Genomic DNA, 22,824 nt, shown 5'->3' with positions numbered 1-22,824 from the left:
CGCTAAAAATCATACGGACGCGAACTCCAATAGATTTACTAATATGGCGGTTGTGCCCAGTTATGCCGTTGTACAATCGTGCAATAGAAGCGGCGTGCGCAGAGCGGCCATTAACACATGAGTATCTAGATGCGATCCAAAAGACAAGCATGGAACTGCTTAAACAGAAACGTAGACTTAAAGGTTGATTTCTAATAGCCGTCACTATAAGAAATTAGCCAATCATAGTTGATTATTCTTCTACAAATTGACTATGATTGGCCAATTTCTTAATCAGTTTAATTGAAACATGGGTCTTTCAAAGTTCTCAAAAAATAGGTTTGTTCACGTCACATGCTCCAACATACTCCAACGTGCTCTAATGCATTTGCGGCAAATGTATTGGAGCCATTGGAGCACGTTGGAATATATTGGAGCATGCAACGCGACAAACCTAGAGATATAGGCTCAATGCACACAGGATGCGCAAAGTGTTACGCGTGGCGAATAGCCAATTATTCTTTTGCTTTCTTATTTCTTTCCATAAAAGCGAAAAAATGGTTGGCGTGCATTGAGCCATAGCCATCGACATATGGAATGGACTGCTGATGATCGATAAACAATTTGATATTATTTATAGTTTATAAAAATACTTGCATACGTTGTTATATATTTATTCGCATTCATCCATTGTCAATAACAATTAATTAGTGTTTAAAAATCTTATTTTTACTTTATTTTTCACAATATTTATTATTTACAAATATACAAAATATAGCTTTATTTAATAAGGCTAACTGTGGCTTACAGCTCGTGTGAGGAGCATTCTAGTCCCAATACTTAATCTTGCCATCCCAGCCAGCAGTAGCGAGTCTAGAAGGTTCATGTGGATGCCACAACACGTCGATGCATACCCCGTCGTGCGCCTTCCACTTTTTATACAACTTTGTCGTCTTCCAGTCCCATATGTAACATTTACCATCTGCATCTCCTGACACTAAATAACTGGAATGAGAAGACAGGTATAACATAAGACTTCATTGAAAGTTTGATTATTTTACATAAAAGTAATCAAGATTGTAAATATATTACTGAACATTTTGTTAAAAACACACACAATTTTAAATCTAATTAAAATAAAATCATTAAAATATAAAAATATTACCTCATATCTGGCGAGAAGTCTAAACCGCACGCGTATCCTGCAACCATGTGCCCTGTGAATGTCTTTTTTCGATTCATTTTGAATCTATTTAACGCCGAGAATATAACAATCTTATTATCCATGCTTTGGCAAGCGAGCCATTTCTGATTTCGCGACGGTGTTACTGCCGGCATGGAATGCATAGATGGATCAGCTATATATTTCATATCCACTGGAATGTCCCTGTATAAAAAAGTATTCTTAGTAATAGATCAGTTAAATTTTTTGAAAATAAATTATCACAAGAATTAGTGGATTCATACCATTCCCAAACTCGGAGACTTTTATCGTCACTGGTTGTAACAAACCGTCTATTTTCGTCGACAAATGTGATGGTATTCACAGCACCCAAATGTCTATCATATTCCTGTGTTATTTCACCAGAACGTATATCCCACTGTAACAGAATATTAAATAATTAATATTTCATTAAAAATATATATTATTAAATAATGCTTTACTTTTACATTAATTATTGTATTTTTATCATCAGGAATAAATGGGATTTTTATGTATCTGTATCATTGAAATTTTAAATCTTATTAGTACATTGTTTTTGATAAACCTTTTTTTAACTTACACAAATGATCTTCTTGTCGCTGGTACCAGCGACGAAAAGATGCTGTTTATCTGGATCAGGATTAAATTTGACGCAATATGGGATTTTTCTGCTTGTAAAACGACTGATGCAAGCTCCCGTTTCCGTGTCCCAAAGTTTTACATAGCGATCATAAGCCGCTGATAAAAATCGCTTGCCGTCATTGTCGAAACTTATGTCCCGAACAGCCTGTCGATGTCCGTAGTACGTACGAACACATCTCCTGTCTTTGTATACTTCCCACAACTGTGTGCAATAAGACACATTAGTATAATATGATATTTGCGCACAAATAATACGTTAACAAACCAAATAAAAATAATCAAATACCTTCACTCGACAGTCCATACTACAAGACAGTAATAAATGCGCTGTGCGTGGAAACCATCGGATTTGCGAGATGCCTTTGGTGTGACCCTCCCATGTGTGAATTTGCGCCTTTGGTAAGAAGCAACGATCGGGCGGTGATTCCGATCTTAGGTTCACGCCTACATCCTGAGGTGCATGCAAGAATGAACGTCCCTGATAATCCACACTGTCTTTGACTGCAATATAAAATTATTAAGCATTATAAATATATTTCCAATCAATATTCATGTTAAAGTTTTATTCTCATAAATTGTTTAAGATGTAAATGTATTCTGAAATTTTTCCTAAAAGCAACTCTACTGCTAATATGTGTATTTGTAACAATATATATATATATATATATATATATATATATATATATATATATATAAAAGGACATTACTATGTAATACTGTCTTCTCCTCAAGTGGTTTCTCCTCCATCTGTTTTCCTCGTTTATTTCGTTTGGCCAAGATCTCTTCTAATTCAGCAGACTCCTCTTCACTTGGCTTGACAATTCGTTTTTCATCGATGTAACCACCCCAAGGACCCAAAAAACCTTCTATATCTGATGGATTGTTATTTCTGTGTCTTTTTCGTTTATCCGATGGTCTCAAGACAGTATTCTCAAAAACGGTCTTACCGCCCGATTCTTCTGCTGCTTCCATCGCACCAATCATAATTCTACCTTCGTCTGCACTACCATCCACAGTTGGATCGAGAGCGTATCCTGATATATATAACAATAAACAATAAAAATTTAGGTATTATTTAAAGCTTAGATTAATATCATTTAATTACACAAATATTTGAAATATAAAATGCTGTATTCAGTATTTTGAATTTAGATAGATTCATGTCATTATAAGTGAGTTTTTTAGTTCAATTGATCAATTGCATTATGCGCAAATGCAACTTTAATCTGTAAAAGTTGCATTTGCACATAATGCGATTTTTTAATTAATAAATTTAAGAACGCCCCTTACTTTTGATTTCAAATAGATTTGAAAAATCTTAAAAGTGAATTAAAAAAAATATCATAATTTCTCTCTCTTTCTGTCTATTTCAAATCATTTTTATTTGCTGGAATATTATACATACCATAACTGGCAAACGTTCTCCTTTGATTTTCAAACTGAAATTCACTAATATGAGCACTCTCTACATATCCAGACAACATATTTTTTGCTGCACGCTGCTGCTGTGTCTTGAATGGATTCTCAGGGCCCACCACTGGTCCAAAAAGCTCCTCAAACTTTGGGTTGTATGCAAGTTCTGTTGCATTCGGGTCTACGTGTTTCACACACAATTCCGTTCCCTAAATAATCATCGGTATAAGTAACCGTTCATCAAATGGAATGTTTGTAAAGTAGCAATAGCAGGATTGTCCATAATCTCAAAAATGGTAAATAAAAATGAGCTGAATGTACGCGAATACTTACGGTAGGTGGTACAACTTCTGGAGCGGAGCAAATTTGTAGATTGCTCGTGGACTTCACACTGGGAAGCGTGGGTATGATGTTGACGTTTTCGGTCTCGCATTCTTCATCACTGCTACCGTAATCTTTCAATGCCAACATAATTTCCCGGATTGATTTTTATCTGATTAAACCTCGACTATCTTTACACGATCCACAAATATCAGCAACTACGATTACTACGACAACGTTCTTTTTTAACAATTTTTAATATTACAAAGGTGTTTAATATTATAAAGGTGTAATTTCACGCATCGAAAATTCGTTGCAATTTGTTGACGAAGACCAGCGACAGAGAGGAACTGAGAGGAACCTGAAGAACGGAGAGGAACCTTCTCTGGTACAAGTCAGTACAGGTTAGATCTCGGAAAGCACGCTACCCGCAATTGTTGGCACACCTGACGAAAGGAGGGAGCGTCGACGCGCGTACATATACGAATATGTCAACTTCAATCATTCCTAACTGCTTTCACGCGATCGATTCGTTCGTCTCGTCAAACTGTACCGACAATTTACGCAACCGCAATGAGGACGAGGTGCGAATACGGAATTGTAGGGGCGAATACAAGTACAAATTAAATTGACTCACTGTTCGCCGCTAGTCGCTCCGTCCAGCTCCGTCTAGCTCCGACTAGCTCTGTCGCGGTTGCAGCTCTCGAACGTTTGAATCGAGATCCAAGATCCTCCATCCGACGATTCACACTTAGCACGAACGCGCGATCCTTCGTTTTTGGTATTCTCAAAACACTTCCGATACTCACATGCGTCGTAAACTCGGGATACGAGGCAATGGAAAAGATACGAAACACGATTGAACGCGACACGATTTCGCACAATGCATCACATCCGACTGACAACGAATGTTGGTACGAACGCCCGACAATTTACTTCATTTTCGACACTCCACGAAACTCTCGAAACACTCGCTCGCGTCAAAGACTCGTATAGGACAAGTAGGACAATAAGGATACGTCGCGACGCGCCACGACCTTCCCCCGTTACCCCTAACCGACCGGCTACTGCTACTGCGTAGCGGCGGCGGTAGCGGCGCAGCGGCACGCAGGCGCCAGTCACGTGAGTCATACGTCACGCGCGCCGCTACGCAGTACGCACGGCAGTGCCAGCAGTCGGTCGGTTAGGGAGCACGGCGGAAGATCGTGGTGCTTCGTAGCGCATTTCAACTCGTATCCTCGTTGTCCCATACGAGTTTTCGACGCAAACGAGTGTTTAGAGAGCGTCGTGGACTGCTGAAAGTGAAATGTCGACGTTCGTACCGACATCCGTCGTGTCGGATGCATGATGCAAAGTCGTGTCGCATTCAATCGTGTTTCGCAGCTTCTCCGTTGTTTCCTATTCCGAGTTTCCGACACGCGTGAGCATCAGGAGGGTTTCGAGAGTTTCGAAAACGAAGGCTCGCGCGTTTGTGCCAAGTATGAATCAAGACGAATCGTCTTGAGGAGATCTTGGATCCTTCGTGTCGTTCAGACGACAATGATCGGTCGGGATGGCACGAAGTCGCGTCGCGCGTTCAATCGCGTCATCTCCGTTGCCCCGTATCCCGTATCTCAAGTTTTCGACGGGCGTGAGTGCCGGGAGTGCCGAAAACGAACCAAGTGTCGTGCGTTTGTGCCAAGTATAAATCGAGAGGAGGATCTTGGATTTTCGAAAGAGGCGGCTGAGACTACGAGACTACGAGCTGGACGGAGCGATCAGCGAACGGTGAGTCAATTTATTTGTATTTACAGTTTATTCGCCCTCACATTTCAGTATTTGTGTCTCGTCTTAATTGCGCTTGTATAAATTGCGACTCAATGAATCGCGCATAGCCGTTAGGATAGGAAAAATTTAAAGTTCGTGTACGCGCGCTTGGCACTCATCCCTTCGCCAGGTGTGCCAACAGATGCGATTGATGTGCTTTCCGAGGTATTGACCGACTGTATGTATGTACATGCATTGGCATCGTAATGTATGTCACGTTGTAGAGATGGCGTATGGCGTCTCGAAAAATCGTATCAGCTAAATCGTAGGCATGGCCATTCTCAGGCTTTTTTTTTCTTCTTCCTTTCGATTTTCTCGTAAAATCTATCCTATTCAAATTTTTTTTATACGTACTTTAATTCTACACAAGAATTATGATCTGTCAAATTAATTTGAAAATTAATTTATTCTGTAATACGATCGATATTTTTAGGATCGTCCTTTGATATTTCTTGTGTGATTTTATATACATTTTTCACAAATGCGCCAAACTACACGTCGATAAATTATTCAGCAGGATCGTTCAGAGGATCCTTAAAACACAGTTTTAAATTGAGCGAAAATAGTAATATCACTACATTAAATCGAGAATCAATTTAATAATACTAATGCTACCAAGCATTTAACATATATATGACAATGAGGAATTAATTTTAAATTCTTTAACGAAAACGTCGAAAACATTTCCAAGAAACTTTAAACTTTTAATCATAACACATCTTTAAATTTTTTGAAAAATATTTTTATGTATATTTTTTTGTTTTTCAAAATTTTTTACGTCGTTACATTAAAATTTGTCATATTGAAGTCAAAAGATAGGAAAAGAAAATTAATTTACAAAATATATGTGGCGGCACCTGAGATTTTTGTTATTAATTAAATGTTATATACACTTAACTATACATTACTTCCGCAGTATTAACTTACTATATACATATTATCAACATATATAGAATACTGCAAGTTCTGAATTTTTAAAATTTAAATTTTTTTACAAATAAAATAAATTTAAATTCACACTCGATTAATCGCATTGAGGAGTCTACCATCTGAGGGCCGCAAATGAGCATTTGAAGTGAGAGCGAAATTGCGATCGCGAGTGATGATGTCTTCGAGCACAGGCATGTTTGCGTGAGTAATCTTTGCGAGAGAGTAACCAATTAATGTAATTATGTACTTAATGCATCAGTATCTCCGAAATTGTTAGGAAATTCTCATATAATCAATCATGTTGCAATTAGATGTAATCATGAAATCATTTTAAATCTTTGTGTAAGCATTGGAAATCATATATAATAGTGCAAGTTTTTGGCTTAGAAGTTTTATAAAATTAATTAGCAATAATTTATAGTTAGTGGTTACCTCCTCGAACTTTTGTTTCGGCAAATGTGTCGCAAAATGCTAAGGCGGGTGATCGACCTGGTAACGAAGCGGAGCGTATCGTCAAATTAATAAACAATACAATAGATAGACAATACAATAGACAATTACAAAGTATAAATCCACCCAATAAACAGAAATGGATTAAACATTTGTAATCCATTTTGATTTATTTGAATACATTTTAAATTAAAAGACACCAGTTAAGTCATTTCAATCTTACGTCATGGATTAATATAGATTGAATGGCCCGTGAAAACTCCTTTTAGATTAAAAGACTAAAAATCACTTTATTTGAATCTTATTTCATGAATTAAAATAGATTATATAGCCGCATAATTTTTTTGAATTGAAAAAAAAAATAGAAATCCAGTAATTTGGATCTCACTTCATGGATTGAAATAAATTCAAGGAATTCTTAAACTTTAATTGGCTATGAAATGGATTTGTGTGCAGTGTGGTCATTGTCTAATTCAAATTTTTGATTTTTTTAATCTATTTTTATTCATTTTAAATATTCGGAATTCATTTCCGTTTACTAGGTAGTTACTTTCTATAACTACATCAGTAATATATTTTTTGTTTCGTAGTGGCAGTACTCTTATTCATGAGAGTATCTCCTCCCCCATCCTCTTTTAATCGGAATTACTGAAAGATAGTGAATGATCACTGATGATCACAGTTATACGTATAGCACTACAAATTAGTAAGATTTTATTGATTCAGATTTACAGAATATGAGATTTAAAAATTGGAATTTTGTGCTTTTTAGTAAACATTTTAATTTATTTTACTACGCTCCCATTTTACACTAGTCAGACAAAAACTTAGATATCCAAACGATTTTGTATTGTCGAGGAAAGTATGCCTATCTCAGAATTTACATTTAGGATAATCTTTTTCTGCCTTTGTCAGCCGTATACAAGTTTTTACATAAGTTTGAAGCAAGACAATTTAGATTTCTCCATGGTTATTGAGCGTATTTCCAAACGCTGAAATCTGTTTGTCATTCTTCAATATTAACATGACGCAAGTGCTCCATGACGCTAGATAGTTGTCAAAGATGAGACGACGTCTCGAAATTACGTGTTTCTGTCTGCGTTCGGAGTGCGGATTTAATGTCAACCGATAAAATCATAGTAATAATTTGGACAGAACAGTGTAACGAATGGAGAATAAATAGTAATAATTTAGAGACAGCATCGAACAGTAATGATCGGACACATGTCCGCTTCGCTCAACGTTAAATCTAAGACTCTTGCGTCATGTTAACATTGAAGAATATCGGACAGATTTCAGCATTTGGATATACGCTCAATAACCATGACGGAATCTAAATTGTATTGCTTCAAACTTATGTAAAAACTTGTACGGCTGAAGAAGGATAAGTAAGTCCGAAACGTCCCGCCTCTATTGACTCTTGGAGTAGAATAAATATTTTTATTTGTGACAACTGCTCGGCTTTAATTTTATTTAATACGTTTACAATATAAACGTAAAAAGTTTACTTATTTTTCTTATTGATTAATTAATTTACTGGGAACAAAAGTTTATTTCACCGTGCTTAAGTAAGGATGTGTTTAATAAAATAAACAATATCCTATCAAAAATTATTAAGTGTTTTTTCTCATTGTAGTTTATTCTCGTTCGTTGCTTTCTTATGTTTCTTTTTCAATGGAGAAAATATTTATGCATATCCGACATAATTTGACCTTAGATCCGGATGCAGATAAATACATATATTCTATGTTTCAAACCGTAATGAAGATTAAAGTATGCTGTTGAATGTAAATTTATTCCGTAATGTCGTTGCTCTTCCGGATCATTATATAATGTCGTTGCTCTTCCGATTATTATATATAAATAGTTTAATACATGCGTAAGTAGTTTAAAACTAAACTTTATCGAGTACTCTAGTTAGGCCGAAGTCTGCATGTGAAAATCATCCCGGAATTAGTTCTATTTTTCAAAATTTTTTAAATAAATGTATTAATGCATTATAGTATTGTAGTGTAAGAATAAAATACTCGTCTTCTGTAAACAAAATTGAAAAATGTGATATAAATTATTTTTACATCTTGTATTTATATCACTTTTAAAAATTTATCTCTCGTATTTTCTTTATATACAACATATTCACATAATTCAATATTGAAAATATACAATTAAAACTTTGAATTTTGTTGGTAAGTACTAATTAATCTCAAAAAGTTTAAAATTGTTTTATATTTAAAGTTATTTTAATTGGTATCTATTTTAATATATTTATTTCCAATACAAATAAAATAATATTTTGTAGTAACGCATAGTTATGTATGAATTAACAAAAATTTATAATTTTTTGGTAAATATTCGTATAATAAATAAGTAATTGCATTCCTAGCATAGGGAATATGTATTCTACATAGAAAGTTTCGAGAGAATTTCGACATTTATCATAATTACGTAGTTTTGAGGTGCAGAAAATCGGTCAGTGAGAAATAGCATTAATTCAGCGTTGCTTCTTTTCCATCTACAGAATTTTTATATAGTAATGTGGAGAAAGATATTAGCATTATTGAAAAATTTACGTAACTTTAATAGGTGTGTATGAAGCTGGCATATTATTTGGTGAAAAATCAGTAAACATTGACAGTTCTGAGTTTATTTTTAATAGTTCAACAGTTCCTGACAGATAAAACAAATAGTTCTTTAAAGCGAAAAAAAACGCATAGGACAAAGTGAGATGCCAGGTTCACGCAGCATCTCAATTTGTCCTAAGACATTTTCCAGACCCAATTCTTGTAGGATTTGAAAAGATCTATAGTTCTAGATGAGTTCTAAAAAGAATTCTAGCGTTTAACATAATTTATTTAATTAAAAAAAAAAAATTATTATGAAATATATATTTTAAAATATTACATAATAGAGTTCTGTGAACAAAAAAATATTTTTCCTACAGTTCTCAACATATTAAAGCGTTTTCCGAAGAGCTGCGGTTGATTCCGTTATTAGTTAATCAACAAAAAATTAATAACTTCCGAAAAAGTGGAATTTTTTGCATATATGGGTGAGATGCTGATCTTTTTCAAAGAGTTCTGTGTACGAAAAAATATTTTTCCTACAGTTCTCGACATATTAAAGAATCTTTCGAAGAGTTGCGGTCGATTCCGATATTAGTTAATCAACAGAAAATTAATAACTTCCGAAAAAGCCGATTTTCCGCATATGTAAGTGAGATGCTGGTCTTTTTCGAAGAGTTTTCTCGTTCTCAGCGTAACCCGGAACCAATGACGTGGATGTAACGAGATTATGGTTTCTTTTTTTGCTTTTTCTATTTTAGGGGATTTTTGTTTTTTTTTTGTTTTTGAATTTTTTGTGTCATATTTTTAGAATTTTTAAAATATACGAATATACGACTTTCACGGAGAATAATTATTTTTTTTTAATTAATAAATAATTGAATCGACCAAAATTCTTTGGAACGATCTTGGCTACGTTCAAAACTACAAGAAAAATATTTTTTTGTACACAGAACTCTTCAAAAGAGACCAGCATCTTACTCATATATGCGGAAAATCGGTTTTTTCGGAAGTTATTAATTTTTTGTTGATTAACTAATATCGGAATCAACCGCAGCTCTTCGGAAAACGCTTTAATATGTTGAGAACTGTAGAAAAAATATTTTTTTGTTCACGAAACTCTATTATGTAATAATATAAAATATATATGTTTTATAATAATTTTTTTTTTTAAATTAAATAAATTATGTTAAACTCTAGAACTCTTTCTAGAACTTATCTAGAACTATAGATCTTTTCAAATCCTACAAGAATTGGGTCTGGAAAATGACTTAGGACAAATTGAGATGCTGCGTGGACCTAGCATCTCACTTTGTCTTATGCGTTTTTTTCGCTTTAACGACCAGAACTATTTGTTTTATCTATCAGGAACTGTAGAATTATTAAAAATAAACCCAGAACTGTCAATGTTTAGTGATTTTCCACCAAATGATATGCCAGCTTCACGCACACCTTTAATAGATTGATACAGGCAAACTATTGATTTAAAAAAAAAGTTTATTGAATATAATTTATAGGAAATATCCTGTTCTATTATTATATCATTTATTATTGAAGTATTTTTGTCGACAGACATGTATTGCAACTAGACATAAACAAAAAATTGATTTTTTTCCTAACTTTTCCAATATGGCAGCGCCAACATGTCAATTTTTTCGTGACAAAATTTGTTATAAGGGCACCAAACTATATAACTATATTAAATATCAAAACTTTCTCGAGACTTTCCTCGGTAAACTCCTCTTTAAACTTTCCTATCCTTGTAAAATTTATATTATATAGAGAGTATATATAACGACAATTGTGAAATATATCTAGGGTGGTGGAATATCATGATATTTCATATAATTCGCGTTGAATTCTAAAAGTAAAATTACTTCGTTACAGTCTATTTCGACATTGTAGGATCGCTACTGGTAATTAGTGTTCACTGCGTTTTTGTAAAAGTTGAATTTTAGTTTTGCAAATACCCAAAATTTTCAAAAGTATGTTACATATTAATTTTTTATCTAACTTGAAAGCTTTAAATGTAAATTTCAAATAATATTATTGAATTTAATGTGTATCATTATGTGCGTATGAATTCGGCAAATAAAATCATGTTGTATGTGAGCAAAGTGTTATACGTGAATAAAGTGTTCTGATGACTTTAAATACAAATGTTATTGTAAACGTTGTATAATGTTTAAACTTGGAAGCAGAAAAATATTTTAAAAAGTTTTTATCCTAATTCAAAAGTTTTTAAGCCCCCAAAAAATTATTAAAATGAATTTTTTTTTAAACATTTTATGAAATGCTCGTAAAAGCTTATTTTGCGGCACTTATTTGTATATTAAGTCCATGAAAGATTATTAATTTATATTCTTTTATAAATAAAAGTGTCTCTTATGACATTAATTGTTAGTATATTCCACGACCCTCCTGCTATTTCACAAACGCATCTCTTTTTTCCTCTCTTCAGTAAATTGTAAATTACGTTCGTTCTCTATATCTGATGGACTTCTATCTATAGGGTAACTTCTATCTATTGGTAGAACTCTATGGCTAATAAACTGGCGTTAATTAAAATTTTGTCGCGTTAATATTTATGGGTTATTGTCAAAAAACGAAATGGGATTCCACAACTTCTTTTTTTACTCTACTTATAATATTATTAAATTTGATTATTTTAATTTTAGAAGAGTTTGGATATTCATATATTTCCTCAAATAAAACGACTAAAAAAATCCTTAATTGCACAGAGGCATTAAACTGAAATATAATTCTGATAAAATGGTTATTTTATTTTTAATTAATATATATTATTTTGCAATTAATATTTTATAATTTATATTTTTAATCGGACATACATATACAATAATGCAATTCTGATTTAATTTGATATTTTAAATAAATAATATCAATGTTATTAATAGTTAAAACGGATATTATTTAAAGTATTCTTTTATTTAACCTCTGTGTGTGTGTGTGTGTGTGTGTGTGTGTGTGTGTGTGTGTGTGTAAGAAGCAATATCACAAACTGTTGAGGAATTAATATTTTTTAATTAAAAAACTGTGGTGATATTTACAAAATTAGCTGAACAATATTTTATAAGTTTATATCACGCTAATTAGCCGTTCAAATATATATTTTACTATATATTTTACTAAGGAGTCTTAAAGTATACTTTACTGTTATAAACTTCTGATGTAGTCTGATATAAAATAAATTTTTTCATAACACATATTTAGTAATTGAATATTAATATTATACTATCTTTGAAAGCTAATGAGAAAAACAAAATAATTATTACAAAATGCATAATAGCTATAAAGTGAAAGTGATAAAAATATGATTATACTTTTACGAAATTATTATATTTCTGATATAAATTTAAAACACTGCAGAGAACGTATTATTTCGTAGTTCATTATAAGAACTGCATTTTACGAAGATATTTGTAACATATATGTGACACAGATATATATGATGCTGGACGTATCTGAAATTTCTGCAATAAAAACCGAAAAGTCTATACATAACAAAGCATCGACGGAATTGGATAAGACCGATTATGAACAGAAAATCGTTTGGAAAAATGTCATTATTTTTATGTATATTCATATTGCTGGCATTTATGGATTATACCTGTGTATCTTCCGGGTTAAATATTGGACATTTATTTGGTGTACGTATATCACATTTATTTCCGTAATGTTAAAGTATTCTTCATGGATTTGATTAAATCATAATCTATAATTTACAGTTACTATTGTTGGTGTCGCCTCGGGTTTCGGTATCACTGTTGGCGCCCATAGATTATGGGCCCATCGATCTTACAAAGCAAAGTGGCCCTTGAGATTAATTCTAATGATTTTTAATACTATTGCTTTTCAAGTGAGTTTAGCATTTTTTTTCCTCTCGCCAAAGTATCGCACAGAATGATGTATCTCTAGACTAGAGATCAAAGTTCTACATTCTGATTTTTTAAAATTTTATCTATTGTCCTCAATACGTTACATTTTTTAGGATGACATTTATCAGTGGGTTAGGGACCACCGCGTGCATCACAAATTCACCGATACTGACGCGGATCCATATAACGTGCGTAGAGGATTCTTTTTCTCGCATATGGGTTGGCTTCTGGTTCGTAAGCATCCTGATGTCAAAAATAAAGGTGCCACGGTCGATTGCAGCGATGTCGCACAAGATCCAATTGTGGCATTTCAAAGAAAGTACGACGGGCACTGTTTATTTTCGCAAGAATAAGAACTGATTAGGCTTGACTATTTAATCGATTCTATCAATATTATTTTGCATTCACATTTTCTTCTTAGATGGTACCTATATTTGATGCCGTTTTGTTGTTTTATCGTACCAGCGTTAATACCTTGGTTGGTATGGAATGAGAGTTTGTGGTACTCGTCGCATGTAGCAGTATTCAGATATTGCTTAGGTCTGCATTGTACTTGGACGGTGAATTCCATAGCACACATATGGGGTATGAAACCATATAACAAGTACGTAATTGTGCAATTTCTGATTTATCAAATAATTTATGTGCTTTTACATAAAATTAATGAATTGTACACACTCTGTATATTAAGATTTATAATATTGCGTATTGTTACTTAAAATATTAATATTATATTAATATTATTTACATTATTATTAATATTTATGCAGATCACTTACAGCCGCCGAGAATATTGTAGTTTCTATTGTAGCGGTTGGCGAAGGCTGGCATAATTATCATCACGTTTTTCCTTGGGACTATAAAGCGGGAGAATTTGGAAATTATAAAATTAATCTTAGTACAGCTGTTATCGACTTTTTCGCTTACTTAGGTTTAGCTTACGATTTAAAGACGGCACCTGCTGATATGATAAAGAAACGTGTTCTTCGAAATGGAGAGGCACGTTCATAATAAATCTAGTAATTGTATAAAATAAAACGTAATATTAATTAATCTTTCATTCAAAATTGATTTTTTCAAAATAGTGATCTGTGCAGAAAAATTTACTTCAATCCATTTTTAGTTTCAATGTACAAAAAAATTTTTTAAATTATTCTATCAATTACCGAACAATCTGTAAATAATGAATGTGGACATAAATAATTATGTATAATTTATAATATTATACGAAACCTTGTTTGTATTATGTACTTATTTTTTCATGCGATTTAATGATTGTGAACATTGTTTTGCCTTGGCATAAATAATATGCATGTCATAGGATATGCAGAAGAACTGTTGCAAAAATTAATAGAAATAATAATATGTAGGACGTTTACAGAAACAGTCGAAAGTTAGCCCACATTTTCTATGATACAAATATTACAAGTAATTTTAAACTAAAAAGTGTATTTGTTTAATAGAGTTGAATTTATCAAAATTATCTTTATATTTTAAAACAATCTTAATCAATAGTATTGTTTTACATCTAGATCATTTTCATGTTAATATCGAACCGTGTCAACACGAGATGAGAAGATATTCTACATTCTCTTTCGAAAAAGGAACGTAAGACGTACGCAATTACGAATTTTCTAACAGCACTTCTGTAACTAGCGAGAGATAAGTCAAATTAAAACTTATACATGTATCTTAAATCCAATATATCAAAACAATTTGGACAATTAATTTATTTTGTAATGTAATCGGTATTTAGGATCCTTTTAATCTTCGTTGAGAAACGTTTACATTTGATTTTACTTATATATTGCTACCCTGCACTTCGAATTATCCGTACGTGAATATCCAATATATCGATGATTTAATATAAAAATATTAATAATTAAAGTATCTAAATGATATTCTCAAAAATTGGAGAGCTAGAAAATTTTCAGATAAAATATCTCACACACGAAATAGCTTTATTAAAAAAATACAATATAAATCATACATTTTTAGGAATACACAATTCATATACAGTCAACAATTACATTTTTTATTATTTATTTTACCATTATCACAGTTAAAAATAACAGATCATTTACTACAGGTTGAATAAATTGAAAAAAGATGTAGAGAGACAGGATTGATATTTTTTTAATACATCATTTCGATTATATATAAAATAGCTTATTTTATTTCAGCTGAAGAAAATGGATTCTTAAGGCGCTATTAAAAATTACAAATTTTATGTCAACGTAATTTAAGTACGGCAAACTACGCGTAATATTTGGTTTAAGTTGTCGAACATCGCAATGTCATTAATTGTGTCTATACAAATCAAAATTATTCGAGTGCTCAAATGTAATTAGATTTAATAAAAAGATCATATATAATATCATAACATGAAATATGCTATTCGCTATGGCTAATATCTCCAGAAATCCGATACTTCCAATTGAGGAGCATTGCGCATCACTCTTTGTTCTCACTTCTTAGGTTCGCCTCCAAATTGCAGCTTGTGTTATCCGCAAATTGACAAGACTTATGCAAGTTCACCATTTTGGCGATAGTCTTCGCACTGTTCCATCATCTAATTCAAAACGAGCAATTTAAGAACTATTAATCAGCCAATTAAGTTTTACATTTAATTTTACACGTTTTTATACTTACGTTACAAAGTCTCGCTGTATCATCATTTCTGCATACGAACGCTTTGCCCAATATGCATTTTTTAAGTTCGTCAACTGATTGTGATTCGTGCAAATTCTTAAACGACATCGCAAAGTAATCGTTGGAAGAGCATAAAGCTATTTTCTTACACATTTTTTCACTATCCATATGAGCTTTCAGCATATTTATTATACTTTGCCCGTAAATGTCCACCATCTCGTTACACTACACAGATTTAATTAAATATCAGTTTAAAGTTATAGGTCTTTGTAAAAAAAATTGTAAGAGATAATAAGAAATTTACCATATCTTGCTTATTCGCTGGTACATATTTGCACACCTTCTTAACAACTTCCTCGATCTCAGCGTCCACCCTTGAATCACCTAACAACTTATCGATTTGTGATATAATTGTTCGGCATAAGGCACATTCAGATATAGATTCTGTAAAAATAATTAAATTACATATACAATCTCCATAATATTAGCATAAATATTCTATATGTAATTATTGTTTTTATCATTATACCTTGAATCTGTACCATATTCACTTTGCAAAGACCTAGCACAGTACAGGCCTCTTTAGGAGTAATGTCTTCTGCGAGGACACTTATCAAGGCATCAGCGTACTCATCTACAAACTGGTTGCATTCTTTAGCAACAGTTTTTGGTAAATAATTGCATACACCATGTACCACTTTTTCGATCTGCTCCCGTGTCTTATTATTACCAATCGATTTATCAATATATTGCATTGCGAATTCACAAATTATACACACACTATCGTCCAAGATATTCGTAGGCTGAATTATATGTAATGGATACTCAGGTATCTCATTAGTCACTGAAATATTTAAAAAGTTATTTTTTTGCAAATATTTTTAAAATAATTGTGAAATAAATATTGCTTTATTTCTCATGTATACAGGGTGTTCGAACATGATTTACCGACGGATATATATTTCTAACATATTATTATATTAGAAATTACAAATGTGTACTCCTATAGTAAAACGTGGGACAACCATTATCGAACATCCTGTATACACTTTAAGAAAAAAAAACTCACATATCTCTTCACCCTTCTCAGGAATGAAGTTATGTTTGGGACCAGGATCTTTGGTTGGGTCACACAAACGAAGATAGGTACACACTTCTTGGGGTGTCATATCTGCAATTAGCATGTCTACGAGTTCTTTACTATATGTCTTCACAAATTCTGTGCATTGATCGGTTAAACTACGTGGTAAATGATTACATAATTTATCCAATTCAGCTTCAATACTAGCCTGTAATATTAATATAGCATCAAAAAGTTTACATAATTAAATATCATCATTACAAACATGATAAATAGCAGACTAATACCTCAGTTTTATTGTTCTTGATAACATCATAAACTTGCGTTACCGCAAGCAAACAAAGCGGACAACTTGGTTTATCTTCTACTTTTGTAAGGATGAACTCTTTAGGAATTTTTTGCCACATGTTCAATAATGCTTCTGATGGGCAAATGCGTATCATAGAACAAACCTTAAATTACACAATAAATTATACTTTATTGATCTCAATATTTCAAATACAAAAATATACATACCTGTGATGGATCAATTTCCTGAACAAGTAGGGCCACAACAGCATCCCCATAAGTATTTACAAATTCTTGACATTCACCTTCAATGGAAGATGGTATCTTTGTACATACTTTTTTGAAAAATTCTTTTACTTTCTCCTTAAATTTTAACATATTTATGAGTTTTGCGTAAATGTATACATATAATATTCATAAAATTTGATATTTATTACCTCATTTGTAGGATTAGTAATAGTGTCTTGAATATAATGCAACAAATATTCGCACAATGTACAAGCTTGCGTTCCACCAGCGCTTTCTGATTGTAGTAAAGGAAAAGGCATCATTCTTTCGAGTGGTAGCTGCATCTCTTCAGCTTCCGATTTTGGATGCTCTTTGCCAATAGCAACTTCAATTTCCTCTTTTCGAGATTCTCCTCTCCTCATTATATCCATTCCTATTTTTGCTACTTCTACTGGAACCAGTGGCGAAATTGGTCCCTATTTTAACATAAAACGTGAAATAAAATATATTGTAACCGGATCTTTTAATGCAAAAAACATCTTATTATTTATAAAATACAATATATAAATAATATATCTTACCTGTATCTCTTTGTCAGGACTAGGACAAATTCCAGAAATTTGACAGACGATATTGCTATCCAATCCCTTTGTAAGATATTCATAAATTTCCGCGTAATATTCTTCTACTATGGCTTTACACTAGAAAAGTTATTTCTGTTAATATTACATATATGAAATGATATGTAACTATTTATTTAAAGCACAAACCTCATCGGCAAAAGATTTAGTTTGTTTACAAAGGCCCAAGAGAACTTCTTTAAATTCTACTTCCGTTGTATTTGCAACTAATAGATCTTTCAAATGACCCACAAGTTGCTCACACAGCTTACACGGAAGATCATCTTGAATTTCAACCATGCCTACGCTCGACAGTGGGGTTATCTCTACTTGTAGAAGCTATTATCACAATACATATTAATAAACAACTTTCAGCCACATAAATATTATTAATCCTGGAATGCTGCTATGTGTGAATTTTCACTCAAGTATTAATTCAAGTTTAGTACAGATTTTGTAATTAAAATTCGTATTAATGTAAAAAAGATGTAATTAAATCCATATTAATATAAAAAAACCTTATTGTTATTTTTAAGCTATTTTTACTTAAAATAGCTTAAAAATAACATAATAAGGCATTTTTTACATCGATATAAATTTAGTTATTTAAACACCTTGCAACTTATAAAGTAGAAAGAAATTCTTAATTATATGGGTAAATTTTCACCTAAAGTAGTTATAAAAAATATGAACATCATTCCAGAATTAAATTACTATACATATTATATTACTTACTGTACTATTTTCGTGTTTGTGATATTTGTCGCTGCACTGTCCTGACAAATGACATATGTTATCTGCATTGAAATTATTCTGTAGATGGTCATAAATGGTATCAAAATGATTAATAACGATAGCCGAACAGGAATCCGAGTAAGAACCAAATTGACCGCAAATATTCAAAAATTGTAGGAGCATTGTGTTCTGTGGTGTACGATGCAATTTATTTTCCATGTATTTTGCTATCGTATAACATTTGGTGCACTCGTCAGGCTCAAGTTCGTCATTCTTTAGTAAGACTGACTTTGTTTCGTCCTTCTGAAAATAGAATGCATGCTATGTTTTTATCAACAGTTTACCCATCTTACCAATATATAATTGACATTGTTCATCCACTGCTACTTATAAAAAATATAGATAAAATTTAAAAAACGTACATTTAAAAATTTCACGTGGGATAATCAAATAAAATAATGTTAAGCAAAGTGTTACTAAACATGTATTTACAGTATATTAAGTACTAATCTAATCTAAATTACTCAAAAATACTCGAAGATAATAGATATAACATATATATGTATATAAGAACGTCAATTTATTATTTAATGACAATTACCACAATTAAATTATTTTGAAAAAATAGAATAGCTATTGATCAAGAAAGTTTGAAAGTTTTAACTCGAGGCAGTGATGCAATGAAACAACGAAATAAAACTGAAACTGCCCTTACTTTCATTGAAATTTGATGCTCTGCAAGTAATTTATCAATGTGAGCATTGTTACAAAGTCCTGCGACGGAGCAAACAACACCCGGATTCATTTGCGATGCCAACGTCTCCACAAGTTCGGGGATAAATTGATCCACAATTTTGATACATTCCTCAACAATTGGCTTAATGTGAATTAGCTTGCAGCTTCCTTCAAAGACATCTTTCAGATCTTGTTGAGTCTGGTTACTCTCCAGTTGATCCCGCGCCTGTTTCACCATATCTTTACAAATTCCGCATACATCGTCATTATCCTCCGGGACTTCCATCGTTTCCCATCGATGAATACAATGACTGACAGCGCTGCATCCCTTAGCTGTCCTATTATTAACAATCAACATTAATATTTATATCAGTTATAAACACTTAATTAAAATAGGAGATAAAGAAAATTTTAATTTCAATGTTGTTTCAATTTATTGTTATCACTACTGCCTATCTAATAATTATGCGCTATAAATATATAATACAACATATTTTAAGTATATACTTTAAATATATTTCATAAAAAATCAATCTTATTTTTTCTATTATTTTTCAATATAAAAATATAGAGAAAATATATATTAAATACAATTGTTAAAACCTACTTTAGGTTCTCGCACCAGTAGCTTGGACCCCATGTACATTCATCTTTACCTAAAAGAGGTTGTGGCTCTGCAGTTATGACCACTCCAGCTGCAGCTACTGCAAAATAATTGCATTCATGTAATTTTGAATATTACATATAACCTAAATATTATGAAAGTCTCTAGTGAAAAACAATGCTTGCTAGTTCTCAGAATAATATGCTCAGCTTTTTAATAGTGAACAATTCCTAATGCAAAAAGTATTCATTGCTGTGTTTATAATTGCTAATGATTGCTATAGGCTGTTTTCCAACAATGTACACAGATGACACAGTATAATACTATGTCCAATACAAAGTGTCTCAACTGTGACACAATGTGTTGCATTGTTCGACACTGTGAAAAGCTAAGTACAAGTGCATAAAATATGTCAGTGTCATCAACTTTCTAAAATATTTTATGTTTAACATCGGTAATTATGTTTATTTATAATATGAACATAATCTAAGCTGTATAGAGGAAAACAATAATTGTTCAGTCATTAGTGTATTAGAAATGAAGTCTAGAGCGCTAATTGTGTTTCAACAAAAATCTTATACAGTGGAATATCAGTGCATCTAGCTGGAAAACGGCCACAATCAACATATTCGTGGAAATACATGAGCGATTCAACGTCATAAAATTTTCAAACAATCATCTTGCAAGAAAACACAATTACTCATTAATTATTCGATGATAAGCATTATCGGCAACGTTATTATTGGCTATCATTATTGCTATTATATCGCAATGTAACATTCCGTGAGCAACAATCGTACATTTCTTCTAAATTATTAACAAATTAGAAGCTCAACTGAGTCATCCTATTCATCCTAGTTCCTTCGCAATGAGTAATGAAAACGTGATTACTCGGTAACGCAAGAAGGACGCAGAGCGAGACGAAAAGAGCGCAATAACAAAAGAGGAAGAGAAAAGCCCGCGGGGGAGGGAGGTCGAGAGGATCCCGCAATAAGCGAAGAAAGACATGTATTTGTATATGCATGAGTAACGAAATCCCAGGCTGTCATATATGCGCCGGGCAGTAAATATCACTCGCAAATAATAACTAAAGGTCGTTTTCAAGTAAGACTAAACGTCGCTTGCAGATAAACGTCACACTGTTTACGAGACCGAGGTATAAATATAGATTACGCGCGCGTAACAAAAAACATTCTAGAAGTGCGCGTCGCGATTGTACATCCAGATTGCCGACAAAGGAAAACGGAGATGACGCAGGCACGCGATCGCTTTCGTCTCCTCGTTGAGAAACTCGGCGGAAAAAACAGAAGGAAAAGAAAATTAGACGAAAAATATGGGTGGGACGTCAACTCACCAGCCAGAATCGCGCTGAGCGCGACTAGGATCTCCTTCATGCTTTCACGCCTCGTCACGCCGCTAGTCCGAAGACGAATTATCACGATACGTCAAATTGTGCGCAGTTGGGCTATCGCGTGGTTGGTAGCACGACGCAGCACGACTGAATGATTCACGATTTCCTGACGGATCGACACCAACGACTGCCAACGACTGGACAGTGACTCGTTGCGACCGAATTCCGAACCGAACAGCCGCTCCGTCACGGAACGCAATTCGTGACTTCGGTTACATTCGGTAGCATTCGCCGTTCCACGCCATCCACGCCGCTCACAGGCGATTCAACTAATCACACTAATCGGTCGACAATGTGCACATCCACACGTGCAGCGTGCGCGCGCGCGCGCGCGCATACACACGATACAATGCCGAACCAATCACGTGTTTCTTTCTCCAGTGCAGAGACGTCTTTGTTCACTTTTACCGGGAAAGGGGGACATTTTAAATTTATCTAGAACAATGTTCAAAATGTATCATTTTGGGCATTGATGCGACATGTGTCAAAAATGCGTTCACGTCTATTCTCTGGTAAAAATTTTTCTCAGAATTTTTATAAGAATTGGAAAACATTTCAAAAATGCTGAGAAAGTCTATATTTTTTCTTATTATAGAATTTTTCATATTCATTTATATGAAGTTTGAAATATTCTAATATTTCTCATTCTAAAATTTCTAAAAAATACTTCTTCAGATTTTATAAAATTTCATCAGAAATTATAGAATAAAAAATCTCCAATGAGCAATTTTTTTTAATGTTCTTTTTTTAGTTTATTTGTCATCATTTATCATATTGGACAGCTTCATTGTAAAAATAATATTCATTTTATATTAATTAAATATTTATTTGACATCAATTATTCATTTTAGATAATAACGTAAAGGAAATACATATTTAGCGTTTATTTAATATTAATTTTACATTAATTATTCGTTTGAAATAATAATTGAAATATTTACTTAATAATAATTACTCATTTGAGATGATTCAAAGAAATATTTTTAAAAATATGTATTCAATATTAATTTAATATTTATTTTATAAATATTAATTATTTGTTAAGAACAATTTGGGAAAACATTTATTTAATATCTATTCGATATTAATTTAATGTTCATTTTACGTTAACTTTTTATTTAAAATCATAATTAAAAAATAGTTTTATTTGACATTTATAATATTAATTTAATTTTTATTTAACATTAATTCAGATTTAATTTGTTTATGATTAGTACACAAACCTAATGAATAAACAATTTTTTTAAATGTTTTTTAAATATTTATTT

The 22,824-nt window shown here is 32.4% G+C and overlaps 4 protein-coding genes across 8 annotated transcripts in view; 2 read left to right on the top strand and 2 right to left on the bottom strand.

Moving 5' to 3' along the window:
- Nucleotides 1–25: 25 nt before the first annotated feature.
- On the bottom strand, nucleotides 26–4,621 carry LOC105196930 (pre-mRNA-processing factor 17). 4 transcript variants are annotated; one of them, XM_026137645.2, is made up of 10 exons: nucleotides 4,197–4,621; nucleotides 3,572–3,693; nucleotides 3,231–3,447; nucleotides 2,533–2,859; nucleotides 2,112–2,326; nucleotides 1,764–2,027; nucleotides 1,447–1,580; nucleotides 1,145–1,366; nucleotides 788–984; nucleotides 26–155 (listed from the first exon to the last, which is right to left on the bottom strand). In XM_026137645.2, exons 1-9 carry the CDS (start codon nucleotides 4,294–4,296, stop codon nucleotides 807–809), a joined length of 1,779 nt encoding a protein of 592 aa, XP_025993430.2. In that variant the 5' UTR covers nucleotides 4,297–4,621; the 3' UTR covers nucleotides 26–155; nucleotides 788–806. The 4 variants fall into 4 exon arrangements, with proteins under 4 accessions (XP_025993430.2, XP_025993431.2, XP_025993429.2 ...); XM_026137646.2 differs by having other exon boundaries at nucleotides 142–158; XM_026137644.2 differs by lacking the exon at nucleotides 26–155 and having other exon boundaries at nucleotides 687–984; nucleotides 4,197–4,620.
- Nucleotides 4,622–4,849: 228 nt separating this feature from the next.
- LOC120359204 overlaps nucleotides 4,850–22,824 on the top strand; it is a 37,492-nt gene continuing 19,517 nt past the window's right edge. The window contains exon 1 of the mRNA XM_039455963.1: nucleotides 4,850–5,326. Within this exon, the coding sequence (XP_039311897.1) occupies nucleotides 4,904–5,326 (423 nt within the window). The 5' untranslated portion in view covers nucleotides 4,850–4,903. The remainder of the gene's footprint in view (nucleotides 5,327–22,824) is intronic.
- LOC105194093 ((11Z)-hexadec-11-enoyl-CoA conjugase) lies at nucleotides 12,767–15,582 on the top strand. Its single transcript, XM_026137651.2, has 5 exons — nucleotides 12,767–12,974; nucleotides 13,053–13,183; nucleotides 13,316–13,521; nucleotides 13,624–13,806; nucleotides 13,973–15,582. The coding sequence occupies exons 1-5, from the start codon at nucleotides 12,773–12,775 to the stop codon at nucleotides 14,211–14,213; spliced, it is 963 nt and encodes a 320-aa protein (XP_025993436.2). The 5' UTR covers nucleotides 12,767–12,772; the 3' UTR covers nucleotides 14,214–15,582.
- Nucleotides 15,143–21,764, bottom strand: LOC105196928 (prosaposin). Of its 2 annotated transcripts, none has more exons than XM_011163084.3 (14): nucleotides 21,500–21,764; nucleotides 20,149–20,242; nucleotides 19,522–19,879; nucleotides 18,807–19,109; nucleotides 18,222–18,410; nucleotides 18,033–18,152; nucleotides 17,661–17,927; nucleotides 17,452–17,586; nucleotides 17,223–17,387; nucleotides 16,924–17,143; nucleotides 16,384–16,698; nucleotides 16,159–16,298; nucleotides 15,855–16,079; nucleotides 15,143–15,774 (listed from the first exon to the last, which is right to left on the bottom strand). In XM_011163084.3, exons 1-14 carry the CDS (start codon nucleotides 21,537–21,539, stop codon nucleotides 15,727–15,729), a joined length of 2,619 nt encoding a protein of 872 aa, XP_011161386.1. In that variant the 5' UTR covers nucleotides 21,540–21,764; the 3' UTR covers nucleotides 15,143–15,726. The 2 variants fall into 2 exon arrangements, with proteins under 2 accessions (XP_011161386.1, XP_011161385.1); XM_011163083.3 differs by having other exon boundaries at nucleotides 20,149–20,245; nucleotides 21,500–21,763.

The sequence above is a fragment of the Solenopsis invicta genome, chromosome 12 (assembly GCF_016802725.1).
Source record: "Solenopsis invicta isolate M01_SB chromosome 12, UNIL_Sinv_3.0, whole genome shotgun sequence".
Taxonomy (NCBI): Eukaryota; Metazoa; Arthropoda; class Insecta; order Hymenoptera; family Formicidae; genus Solenopsis; species Solenopsis invicta.
The sequence above is the reverse complement of the archived record's forward strand: the minus strand, read 5'-3'. Positions and strand labels throughout refer to the sequence as shown.